We start from the raw sequence: 13,802 nt of genomic DNA on the forward strand, positions 1-13,802 counted from the left end.
CTTAAGAGTGAGCCTGCATTTACCACATCAGATGGCAGCTCGTTCCACACTCCCACCACTCTCTGAGTGATGAAGTTCCCCTAAACCTTTCCCCTTTCGCCCTAAAGCTATGTCCTCTCGTATTTATCTCTCCTAATCTAAGTGGGAAGAGCCTACTTGCATTTATTCTGTCTATAGCCCTGATAATTTTGTAAACCTCTATCAAATCCCCCCTCATTCTTCTACAGGGAATGAAGTCCTAACCTATTCAATCTTTCCCTGTAACTCAACTCCTGAAGTCCTGGCAACATCCTTCTAGTATTATTGTGACATTTTTGTCAATAAACAATTTAGTGCATGGGAAAGAAAATTTGGTTGCAGAGGATCCAACTTCAGATAAAAATATATTAGTACAAATATAGCCATCTTGGCAACTCTCAGAATGAAAGGTATTCATTTGTATACGCTGATGCACTTAGTCACAAGCAAGCTGCTGGGTAAGAGGATGCAATTCTTTACCTTTTGTTGCCTTTTCTGATAGCTTTGCAGAAAGAAGTTTCAAAGGTTGTGTAGATATACCCTATGATTTCTCAGACCTGTCATGACTTAATTACTGTTTTTTCACCCGTATGTTCTGCTAGTATTTGCCATGTCAGTGAGACGGAATGGCCCTGGAGCTTGGGGAAATATCTGAACGTGAGGAAGGGCCTTCTGATAAAGGAATGAAATGCAAGATTATGGACATGTGCTTTCACTGACAGTGTTAAGCCTACATGTTTAAGCTCCTGTGCACATCACTATTGAAGCATTCAGCTCCTGGCATATTTGTGCCAATGAAGGAAAGTGGCAGCAGTGTGCCTGTGGTGGAAGTGAGCTTTAAAGCAGGGGGCATCATGCAGCGCGCTCCACGCGCTTTCCTTGCAGAGTACATTTTGTGCAGTGTCTGCTACTGTGACAACTCGTAGTAGGAGTGTCTCTGTCTGCATATTTACCAGTGGCTGAGTGTGGCTAAAAGCAAGAAGACTGCACAATTCCCATGAGGAAACCGCTGTGGATCGTTTGAAGGAGAAGAAATAAACCTTGGCACATTTGGAAACTGCACCTGCAGCTTATTTATTTATTTTATTTTGTAATATGGAAAGAATCAAAGTTCAATTTCATTAAAATGGTACTTCTGGGAAGGTTTACTTACTACATATTTTTTCCTTTGCTTATGCTCAGGTTGGCCAACTCAATTGCAACACCCATCTAATTTATATTGTGCTTGGTTCACATATAGAATTTGTCTGTTTATCTGTGAATGCACTGACATCAGGATAGCTGGAAAATGGCTGAAATAGCCTTTTCTGTCCTCAATCAAACATAACTTAAAATTTCAGCCTAATGTGCTGGCTCATGTTGGGGAAACCCTTCAGATGAAGAAGTTCTGCAGCAGTTAGACGCTGGGATAAGCTTGCAAGATAATTTCAAGAATTCAGAAAATAGTGAATTGCAGGAGAGCTGTGGAAAATGTAATTGCAAATGTTGTAGCAAGCTATAATGAGTAGATGTAGTCCAAGTGATGCAACTAGCCTTGGAGCTACAAGATGGCCAGTCTTTACAGGACAATTAGTTTCTACGAAAGGGGAAAACTGAACACTTACCTTTCCAGTCCATGTTGTTACTTGTTTAATCTTTCTGCAGCATGGAACACCCCCACTGTTGGTCGCGGCTGGTTGTGGAAATATCCAGATTCTTAACTTGCTCATCCAAAAAGGAGCAAAGATTGATGTCCAGGACAAGGTTTGTAATGGAATTTGTCATAATATTCTCTTCATTTTGTCTGAAAAAACTATTGCTGCTTGTCACTTTAATTACCCTATGTCTGAATGCTATTGGTATGTCTCATTTGGCATTACAGTTTGCAGGTTAAGTAAATTTACTTTAATGTATAATAGGCCAGGCATTCAGATGTTTCTAAATGGGACTAATAAAATTCATGGAAAATAAATTGACATATTTGAGTATGAAGTATCTTTAATTATTTTCCAAAAAAAATCTGAATTTCTCCTAGTCTGGGTCCACCGCACTATACTGGGCTGCAAGACATGGCCATACTGAAACATTGAGGTTCTTACACCAACAAGAATGTCCTTTGAATGTTCAAGATAAGGTAAGAAAATGAACACCTGTGTCACCCTTGTAAAAGACAAATGTGCTTAAATTTAAATTTAAATTCTTTTTAAAGAAAGTAATTTATTTTTCTGGTAGAATTTGTTATGAATTAATTAATGGAAAGCTATATATTGGTGCAATCTGCCTTGTAGATGCAATAATGCTTCCTAATGTTTTTAGAAAATAACTAAAATTTACAAAGGTGCAAGATGGAATTTCAAGCAAATAATCAACATTAGCAATAATAATCACAAAATATTTGGCAAAAGAATACATTTTTGCAGAGTTGTAATGTACCAACATTTTTGCCAACACTAATTCATTGTGCATATTAACAGACAATCAATACTGTTTGTACCCCACTCTAAAGTGGGATATGTTGAATAATGTTTCCTTTTCCCCATCTCTATGCCAGCAGCCTTGAGGTTTCTCAAGAACCAACTCATGATACACTCATCTCTATATACATAATTGATGATATCTAAACACATAGGGGTATAGTTTCAAGTCCAAATGCCATCCAGCTTTCTAAATCATCTCCTCTTATTCAACAGTTTCTCCAGTTCTGCCGATGGGTTTTGTCCCGAAATGACGACTGTATTCTTTTCCTTGATGCTGCCTGGCCTGCCAAGTCCCTCCAGCATTTTGTGTGTGTGTCATCCAGCTTTACCTGCCCAATTTGTTTCTTAAACATTCCATGTTGTGAAGAAGAATTTTAACTAACCTTTACAAAGATTTATTTATTGAGATACAGCGTGAAGTAAGCCCTTTAAGTCGCACCACCCGGAAATCCCCCAATTTAATCTGAGCCTAATCACGGGGCAATGTACAATGATCAATAAACCTGCCAACTGGTACGTCTTTGGACTGTGGGAGGAAACCAGAGCACCCAAAGGAAACCCACACGGTCACAGGGAGAACATACAATCTCCTTACAGACAGCAGCGGGAATGAAACCTGCTACTGTAAAGCGTTGTGCTAAACACTACGTCACAGTGCTGCCCCTATTGTCCACCCACACGGTTTGTTCCTTTGCTCCTGACTGCCACCTTAACCTCAGGTGCCAAATGAACCAGGCTGTTTGCAGCTTCAGCACCCTTTTTACATTTGCTCATTTTTCCCGAGTTTGGATTCAGCAGCAGTGAAGGAACAGTGACTCATTCACAAACCAGGGTACTGTATGACTGAGAGGGGGGCCTGCAAGTGGTACTGTGCCCACGTACTTGGCCTGGAACTTATCCTGTTCAACTCCACACTGCTCTCTCCCTTGTAGCCTCTCAGTTAGGAAGCTGTTTCACTTCCGTGGTAATTACTGAACCTCGTCCCTACCAGAACTCCATTCAATGCGGTTTATATTTAGGATAGTGTCACCCACCAGATTTAGTTATTCCACCACACCCTCCCAACAAAACATGTATTTTCCAGCATAAAGTGCTGTTATTCCAAAACTCATGCTTTAACTTATCATTCCTGCCCTTGATTCTTAATATTGGTTTCCTTATTGCGAACAATCAGAATTAGAATTCTCCTGCTTTATTTCTTTATTGGTTTATTATTGTCACGTGTCTTGAGAAACTGATTTGCACCAGTTTTACATGCCTTCCAGACAGATTAAGACATACATAACTACACTGAGGTAGTAAAAAGAAAACAGAATACACCATATGGTTTTGTAGCTACAGAGGAAGTGCTGTGCATGTACATTTGTGCAAGGTTCATGACAATGTAGAAGGGGAGATCAAGTGTTCAAGGGTTTAAACACCCTGAAGTGTCACCTGGCTGACAACCTACAACTGCAATATTCCCATCCCTCTTCGAGTCGTACTGTTCCTCTGAGTGCTTGTATATTTTTCCTCCCTACTACATTCAGATTCCAAGCTCAGAATCAGAATCAGGTCTATTATCGCAGACATATGTAATTTGTTATTTTGAGGTAGCAGTACAGAGTAATACATAAAATATGCTATAAATCATCATGAGAAATATATCGTCAATCATCTTGACTTATCTTATATTGTCTAGAATTTTCTTTGCAATCCCTCTAAATTTCCTCTGACCTTGACAGTTTTTTTTAGTGTGTTGATTGGAATTCTGCAGCTGAGTCTCAACACGGGTTAATTAAAGTTTAGCTTAGTATACAAAAGTAATGAACCGATGTCACTTCCTAAGGAATCCCTTATTAATTGTCCTATCAATTTGTCCTAGCACCTGCAAAAATACATGAACATGCATGTCTTTGATCCTACATTGAAATAAATTACCTTTCCTCATTTACGGTCCATGAAGACAGTAGACAAAAAAATATAGAAAGGCGTAAGGAATACTTCCTTTTTTTGGCTGAGTGAATTTCTGGAATTTCTAACACTCTATATAGGGCACACTGTGCACTGTTACTATTATCATATTAATGAAGAGTGTGACAAGGGTGCAAAGGAGAATGATGGAATTGCTTGGGTGGTGAATTTTTGTTACGAGGAAGGATTGAACAGACTGAAGCTAATTTCTTTGACACATTAGAGATTGGGACACTACTTTAATAAAGAGCTGTAAACTTGTATGAAACTGAATAGGAAGAACCTGGTTTCCCTTGGCACTGAGTTCTATATCGAGGCATGAAAACTGGTACAGAGACAAAAATTCACTCAAAAGATGGAACTCTTAGGATCAGAGGTGTGTCTGGAGCTCTGCCTGAAACAATATTGGAAAACGAAATTCTCATCAAATTTCTAAACCTATTTGAATAAGCGCTTGTCTCATATAGACACATCAAGAGCTGGGAAGTATGATTTTTCTGGGTAGCTTTCTATAGCAGCATGGGAAACTTGATGTGTTAAATGATCTCCTTCCCTGCCATGGGTTTCTGTCATTCTGTTCTTACATAAGTAAGTCATTTCACAGTTTGCTGTGCAAAATGTCATCTGTTGCATATCTGCCCATGTTACTTGTTTGCCTGCCTTTTTTTTGAAATCCATTAACATTTTACTCGCTCTTCATTATAATTTTGATTTTCATGACAAACTCAGATTTAGAAAGGTTGTTCTAATACCGGTTGCTAGGAAACACAGCTGTGTATTTCCCTCCAGTCTGAAAAGTGGAGTTGGCACATCTCGCTGATGTCGTGTTCATGTAGCCAATTAATCCCTTAAGTTTGCTTTACTAACAAGACATTATTAGGGAAGTTGCTGAATAGCAAATGAGTGAGGGAACACTGTCTGATATTCCATTTCTTAAAATCCTTCCTTGAACAATCTTGTTCAACTGCTGTGAAGCATATTGGAATGAAGTGAATGTTGGTCTTGGGCCATCTGTTGTTACACAACTGCTGTTCTGCATAGACCGGATGTCAGCTGAGGACTTAGCCGGACTGCACTGCACTGCTGTACCTTGTTTGTTTGTTTGCTTGTTTATTTGGAGATAATGCGGAATAGCCCCTTGTGCCAGCAAACCCTGATTTAACCCTAGCCTAATCATGGGACAATTTACAACGACCAATTCACCTACTAACTGGTACGTCTTCGGACTGTGGGAGAAAACTGGGGCACCCAGAGAAAAACAAGGATGTAAGGAGTACAGACTCCTTACAGAGGACACTGGGATTGTACTCCGAACTCAGACGCCCTGAGCTGCAATAGCACTGTACTAACTGCACACTACCACTGTGCCCCACAGGGTTATGATACTTTTATGGATATTCTGATGAAAAACTTGTCTCTGGTGTCACTTAATTACTGTTAACATCTGCAGAGGAAATCATATTTCATGAAAATCAGTTATATAAAAAAAAGCAGGGGCTGAAAATCTGAAATAAAATTAGAAAAACTGGAAAAGCTCAGCGGGTCTGGCAGTATCTGTGGAAAGAGAAAGACATTTTAAGTCGTAGCTTTTTCCGGCAATTTTTTTTTGTTTGTTTCTGATTTTCTTTATTGTTCTTTGGGTTAACTAATTTAATTCCAAAACTGCCAAGCAGTTGATCTTTTTGTTTTATAGTGTGTAGGACTGTAATTATTGGGATCAAAGTATAGGATAACTTGTTATGATTGGATGTGTAAAGTGGTACTGGGTGGCGCTAATCTGGAATGTATTTGAGAATGATGGGGGGGACAGAAACCAAAATCCCTGTGATTAGTTAGAGTAAAGGGTGCACTGGAGCTGATCGTCAGAAGATGTGTTACACTCCTAACATAACCATTTTTCTATATTTAAGGTTGCCATGGTAGGTTCAGCGTATACACAAGAAGCAGAACAGCCCTTCATTATACTCCTGGAGTGCCTGTGTTACAACAATGAGTTCTCCTTAAAACCCAGGTTACAGGGATCCCCGTTTATTACACCATTGTGCTTGTTTAACTGTTCTTGACAAGAGGGTGACCTAATTACAGTCATATTGACTAATCTTGTTATTAGCTCTGTAGAACCTGCAAATCTTTTGCTCTTTACTTCCTTCATCTTCCCACTCTATTCCACCTACTCTCTCCATCAAATTTTGTTTCCTGGTCCTTATTTTGATTTCCTGCAGATATCCTTGCATAAGAGTACTGGTTTGTAATTATTACTTGCCCTTCTCTGTAGCTTATCAAAAATTTTGTGTGAGGCAGCCAAGCACTGGTGCATTGTATTCAGAAGTCCCAGAGCCAACATCGCTATGAAATGAGTCTTTATAAATGAAGCTTAAGCACTGTGGTGGATTTCAGTGTAGAGTTTAGTCAGATTTTTAACTTCTGTATTTGTTTATATTTTACTGTAGTCTGGTGAAACTGCCCTCCATGTAGCAGCTCGATATGGAAATGTTGAAGTTGTACAATACCTCTGCAAAATCGGTGTTAATCCAGATCTTCAAGACAGGGTAAGAGCATGTAAAATAGATCACCCATATGAAAAATTAAGTTCCAATTCAACTTGACTGTCTTATTTTATTCATGTTAGGATGTGAAGATAGTCAGATGATTAATGATTATGTAATGGATGTAGAAGGAAACTGGAATAAAGAATTCTACCTAAGAATATAATACCATACTGTCTTTCATTCTACTCATTTTCCTAACTAGAAAATTGTAAAGAAATTAGATTTGATGGCTTGTCTTGACATTGAAAATTGCTCCTATATTCAACATAAATCTGTAACGGTGAAGAGATCCTTGAACAGTTCTAGTGCCAGAGCTGATTAAACTGTTATTCTTTGAAGCAGTAAACACTTTTAGGTAACTTATTCATTCATTGCATTCACCTCACCTCTACATGCTGGAAAGGGACTTAATAAATACTTCCTTACACTTTTGGCATAGTTTAGACTTATGTTTCAAAATCGTGTTCTACACATCTTTTACAGTGCCATAGAATGACTACAACAGGAATGGGGAGCATTCCTGTTGTAATCTTCTGTGTCAGGTGAAGATTAGTCATAATGTGGTATTCTCATTTTTGCACGAACAGCAATTGTGTGCCGAATCTTCAAAGGGTGTTTCAACCCTTAACCACTACACTCTCCTGTTATATATACTGTACATTCAGATATATGCTGTTGTAACTATATGTGCTGTGACCATATGTACATTGTTTTGCGCCTTGGCCCCAGAGGAATATTAATTCATTTAGCTGTATATGGTTGACTGGCAATTAAACTTGAACTTGAAACATATTTAATTGAAAGCTAGAATACTTGCTGTTTAATCTGCTTGCAGTCAGCAATTTATACATTTCTTAACTTTATCAAGCAGTTCCATTAAAGCCTGGCTATCAAGCATGCAGCATTTATGACTCCTAAAAATGATACGTCATTTCTAGTTTCTCTCCGTTCTGATTCCAGGTTGAAGCAACACAGATTTATCGCACTAATGATTTAACACGGGGCAATAAAGCAAGGATATTTGATGTTTATGGACTATGCACAGAATATAAAGCTGTGTACTTTGCATTTCCCGATTTAGAGTTTGCAGTTATGCTATTCATAAATTTTTGTTCATGGATTTTAAAGGCAAGGTTACTACTTCAAAAGGTTTTTCAGCAAAATATCGTGCAGTGACTATGACGGAATGTTCTCGTTGGCTGCTTTTTACCTTTTATGTTTTGCGGCTCGTGTTGGAAGTGTGATTCTGACAAGAGTGTGTAATTTGAGTGGAACTCCTTGACAGCATTCAGCAAGTTTTTGATCTTCAATCACAAGAGAGCACGGCACAATTCTGTCGTACTACATTATTCGATTTGCACATTAGTAAGAGCTGCCAGATGTCTCTTCTTCTGAAATCTTAAGAGATAATAGATTTGGTCTAACAAAAATTTGGGATGCGCTTGACAGTAGCGCCCACATCCAGAATAATGAATAAATAACAAGATTTAATCAGCTCTAAGTGGGGAGAGATTGCTGTGCTCTGAAATGCAAGGAGACATTAGTGCCCAGTGCATGATTGGCAATAGATAGTATTGAGGTACTGGAAGTAAGGGGAAAAACTTACAGAATATTTAGTTTATTGCTGTGATAATTGAATGCAAATCTAGGGAGGTTCTGGTTGAGATATGTACAGCATTGATCAGACTACAGTTAGTGTACTAGTGCGATGTTCAAAGGTTCATCTATTATAAAGCATGTATCCATATACATCTCTGAAATTTGTCTTCTCCAGATAGCCACAAAACAAAAAACATGAAAGTCATCCAGAGAAGGCACATCAAACCCAGCCCCCCTCCCCGGCACAAAAAAGAACGGCATCCCGAGCATCAACCCCGAAAACCCCCTGCTCCAGCACAAAAATGGAACAAGAACATTGACCCCCCCCCAAGAAAACAACCACTGCCCCACACAAAACGGAACAAGAACATTAACGCCGAGAAACAGTCCCTCCCCGCACAAAAAAAATAACAGAACATCAGCCCCCCCCAAACATTCTCCCCTCGCACATCAAAACAGAAAAGGAACAGCTGATTCAAAAACATAGAATATAAAAAACATACATGAATACCGCCAATCGAAACAGCATTATTCTGGGGCCAAGGTACAAAACACATTACCAACTGTCATACACCACGCAAGGCACATATAGCACATATAAGTTAGCATATAACATATAAAATACAGTCACACACAAAAAAAGTCCAGGTCCCTGAGTTTATGAATGTTGTAGCACTCGGCAGTCGAACACAATACAACCTTTTTTCAGCTGAATGAACACTGGGGGAGGGGGCAGCATCGACTCCAGCACGGACCCTGCACCACACCCACTCCAACGGAACACCCAACTCCGACACCCCCCCCGGGTGGCTGTAAACAGGCAACCTCACGGCTTGAGGCCTAGTCCTTACTACGATTGAGGCCACACAGCTTCCCTGCAGTCCTCCCCCACCGCTCACCAATAAACCGATGGATTCTACTTACAACATTCCACACCACCAATGTCCAACAAGGTCTTGCGATCACAGGAAAAGCAACGAATTCGATCACTTGCTGTTCCACCTTTTAATACTTGCTTGCAGTTGTACCTAATTTATTCACTAATACTAAAATTTAATATTAATTCCCCTTATTGTTTTTTGTGCCAGGAACAAGAAACTCCATTGCACTGTGCAGCATGGCATGGTTACTTTGCAGTGGCCAAAGCACTCTGTGAAGCTGACTGTGATGTTCACATTAAAAACAAAGAAGGAGAGACACCCCTCTTGACTGCGTCTGCAAGAGGCTATGTGGATATTGTGGAATGTCTACTGGAACATTGTGCAGACATGGATGAAATTGACACGGTCAGTTTTGAGCACATGACTTGATTATTGTATGGTTACACTACTTCAAAATGTTACCAGTTCTTAGAAGATGATTGGTTTTACCTTCCACACTGTGGTTAGTGTGTTTTCCTCTGAGCTAGCTATGGGGCAACTTGATTAGAATCATAGTTGCATGTTATTATTTTAGCAGTACACCATGTGAAGGTAACAGTGCAATATTTTTGCTACTGTCCAATGTCACAATCCTTGTATGTTCTTGCAACAACATTTTTTTTTACAGTAATGCTCATGCTGTTCCCACGTAGAGCACATGTTTATCAATGATTCACTTCTCCTTATTGAAAACCATTTTGTGGCAACAGACCCTTCCTTCCCAGATTGCTCTAATCATGTGATGAGCAATTGGAATGCTTCTTTCAGTAATGTTGCTGTAAAGACGAGCACTTCCTCTTGGGACGCTCACTGAGTTGTGCTCATTGGAGGCCAATGACTGTGCACCAGCATCTCGTGATAATGTGACTGAATCTGCTTCTCATCCTGGCAGCAGATACATAAGTATACAAATTCAGTTATGCTGGGAAAGGGCAGGTTTCCGAGTAGCACATGAATGTTAAGTTCACACAATCCAGAGTAAGTTAATGCTATTGTAAGAGCATATTTTAATTAAGGTTTTTGCCGATACCACCAAACATATAGTACAAATACCTGTGTACGTACCTGTAACGAAACCCAATTTCCCTCGGGGTCAATAAAGTATATCTATCGATCTAATGAATGAAAGTAAGCACGTTTTGTTGAAGTACAACAATGGAAGTGAGGTCTTTATGGAAGTAGGATATCTTCTGTTGTTGGCTGACCCCACGTTCAATATTTCTGCAACTTTTAACTCCTGCGCGCACAGGTGCAGACCAACAATTCTACTTTGCATAGTGGCCAACAATTTGCACGATTTGATAAATCATCTTTATCAAATTGACACATTGCAGCTGTCAAATCTTCACTATCAAACCACTCAGAAACAAGAAGATTTAAATCTTCAAATGGAGAAAATAATATCATCTTTACCTCATTTCTAGTTGTTGCTGTGAATAGTCAGGCACAGAAGCACGCCCTTTGACCCAATTTATCCATGCCAACCAAGAAGCCTGCTAGAGCTGGTCCCATTTGCCTCCAATATCCTCCTAAATATTTCCTATCCATTTATCTGTCCAAATTACTTTTTTTGAGATATAGTGTGGAACAGGTCCTTCTGACCCACCGAGCTGCACCATCCAACAACCCACTGATTTAACCCTTGCCTAATCACAGGGCGGCTTGACCAGCTGACCCACTAACTGGTAGGACTTTGGACTGTGGGAGGAAACCAGAGCACCCGGAGGAAACCCACGCACCCACAGGAAGGAACATACAAACTTGCTTACAGGGGACACCAGAATTGAGCTCCAAGCTCTGATGCCCCGAGCTGTAATAGCATCGCGATAACTGCTATGCTACCATGGCACCCTAAATGTTTAAAATCTTTCAATTGTACCCACCTTCACAACTTCCTCTGGCACTACGTTCCTTATAGCTACCACTCTGTCTGAACCATGTAGACTGGGAAAATATTAGTTGTAGTCCTGGGAAAGATTACTTGAAAATGTAATTTTAGGAACTCAGCAGGTCAGGCAACATCTATGGAAATGGATAAACAGTCAACATTTCCAAGGTGAGACCTTTCATCATTTATGCAAATAAATTATTACTTTCGAATTGGGTATGTAAGTTTAAGTAGTTAATGACACCAAGATTCGCACATTCTACCATGTGGGGAATAGCAAATGGTCCCAGAATATCTAGCACTCTGGTGCAAAATCATCAGGGATTCCTTCTCCTGATAGCAGGATTTGCACCAGATAACCAGAGATTGACTTGTGTTTGAGGAATCTTGGCCATGGTTTAATACAGGGTTTCCAAGCTGGGGTCCATGAACCCTTTTCTTAATGGTATCAGTTCATGGCATAAAAGAGGTTGGGAACCCCTGGCTTAATAAAAAAGAACTTTTAAGTAGCGATAGGACAAAGAACTAGTTGGATAGAAACAAAAAATTAAGCTAATTGGGAAGGGAAACTGATGTACGTTTCCTCCCACAGTCTAAGCAATTGTGTCCTGCAGTTACTGTAGAAGGCTGAAATGGAATTTCTTGTACTCAAAATGGAGACAAATAGGACAGAATTCAACAGATAGTTAAGTTATGCTGCTAATTTTGTAAACTTTCAATGTTACATGAAGCATGTTTGCAAAGATCACCTTACTTCTGCAAATAACTGGGGTACAGTATATAATATGTCCAGATCTTTAGGAAATGACCATCAGTTAAATTATTTGCCTATTTAATACTTATTGGGAAGATCCTGTTGCACCTTGCATTTGCAACTGCAATGGTCTTAGTATTCTTGGGACCATGAGATGGTCAAAGTTCTGGTGTGGTAATAACAATTGCTTGACAGTTGGAGTTGGTGATTTCAGAGTCGGGTAGTACAATGTCGCATTTTTTAATTTAATGTAATCCCCCTCTCCTTTCAAAAAAAAGAACAAGAAGAAATGCATTTCTAGGTCTGATATGTTACTTTTTATATTAAGTTTATGTCATATAGTGTGGACATGTGGCCAAGTGGTTAAGGCATTGGACTAGCAACCTGAAGGTCGTGAGTTCAAGCCCCAGCTGAGGCAACATGTTGTGTCCTTGAGCAAGGCACTTAATCACACGTTGCTCTGCGACAACACTGGTGCCAAGCTGTATGGGTCCTAATGCCCTTCCCTTGGACAACATTGGTGGCATGGAGAGGGGAGACTTGCAGCATGGGCAACTGCTGGTCTTCCATACAACCTTGCCCAGGCCTGCACCCTGGAGAGTGAAGACTTTCCAGGCGCAGATCCATGGTCTCACAAGACTAATGGATGTCATATATTAGGCAGAAGCTAGTCTGATACTGTTTTGTGGACAGACTTGGAGCATGCAAACTACAGGCATATTCTCTTTAGTCAAGAGGGTCATCATTTGAGGGTTAAATTAAATTTCTCACCTTATGACTGTCTGCTACTCTACGCAAGAAGTGAAGAATTTGTCATTATGTGTCCTTAACGACTGAGAGGCTCATACCACGCAGATTAAAGGGCTCCAGTGCCTGTTTTGATTCGCTCCAAGAAAATCGAACAGCAGTTTCTAACTTTTGTGTTTTGTGGCTGAACTTTTAAAAGGCTTATTTTTTTTTAATTTTCAGGATGGTCACACAGCACTGCACCTTGCAGTACGAAGATGCCAGATAGAGGTGGTGAAGTACCTACTAAATCAAGGGTGTTATGTAGACGTACAAGATCTGCATGGCAATTCAGCTTTGCACATAGCCTGCAAAGATGGCAACATAGCTATTGTTATGGCTCTTTGTGATGCAAATTGCAACCTTGATATAACTAATAAGGTAATCTCATTATCAGTAAGTTTATTTGTTTCATTTAAGTTTTTAACTTTATATTACAATAGTAATTAAATGTGTAGCAAAGTACCATAAGTTTTCACTGTTAGTCAGTGAAATATTAATTGGATGAAAATTATGATGTAATTGGGTTAATCCGAACAACACTGTTGTTTCCTCTGGTATCTGTCAAGGATCCATTATTGCTGCCTTCCTTCCTACTCCCTTTACAATTTAAGATTAAAGTCTGTCATGAGCCTTGTGGCCTATCAGGCCAGTGCTTATGCTGGTTTCCGTGGCGTGAAGTGACTGAGAGTACGAGACTCCCCCCCCCGCCCCCCCCCCGCCCCCCCCCCGGATAGGACACCAGTCTATCGCAAGGTTAACCCCCAGCACTTTTGCCGGTACCCATTCTCAGCTGGGTAGACTGGAGCATTGTGTGGTTAAGTGCCTCGCTCAAGGCTCGAACCCACGACCTTCAGATCGCAAGTCCAACGCCCTAAT

The 13,802-nt window shown here is 40.0% G+C and overlaps 1 protein-coding gene across 3 annotated transcripts in view; it reads left to right on the plus strand.

The window, feature by feature from the left end:
- The window catches only part of dapk1 (death-associated protein kinase 1), a 193,773-nt gene that overhangs the window by 112,686 nt on the left and 67,285 nt on the right, over positions 1-13,802 (plus strand). For all 3 annotated transcript variants that reach the window (XM_063068839.1, XM_063068840.1, XM_063068841.1), the window contains exons 13-17: positions 1,663-1,761; positions 2,033-2,131; positions 6,878-6,976; positions 9,664-9,861; positions 13,107-13,304. In XM_063068839.1, coding sequence (XP_062924909.1) covers positions 1,663-1,761; positions 2,033-2,131; positions 6,878-6,976; positions 9,664-9,861; positions 13,107-13,304 — 693 coding nt within the window. The remainder of the gene's footprint in view (positions 1-1,662; positions 1,762-2,032; positions 2,132-6,877; positions 6,977-9,663; positions 9,862-13,106; positions 13,305-13,802) is intronic.

The sequence above is a fragment of the Mobula hypostoma genome, chromosome 16, assembly GCF_963921235.1.
Source record: "Mobula hypostoma chromosome 16, sMobHyp1.1, whole genome shotgun sequence".
Classification (NCBI taxonomy): Eukaryota; Metazoa; Chordata; class Chondrichthyes; order Myliobatiformes; family Myliobatidae; genus Mobula; species Mobula hypostoma.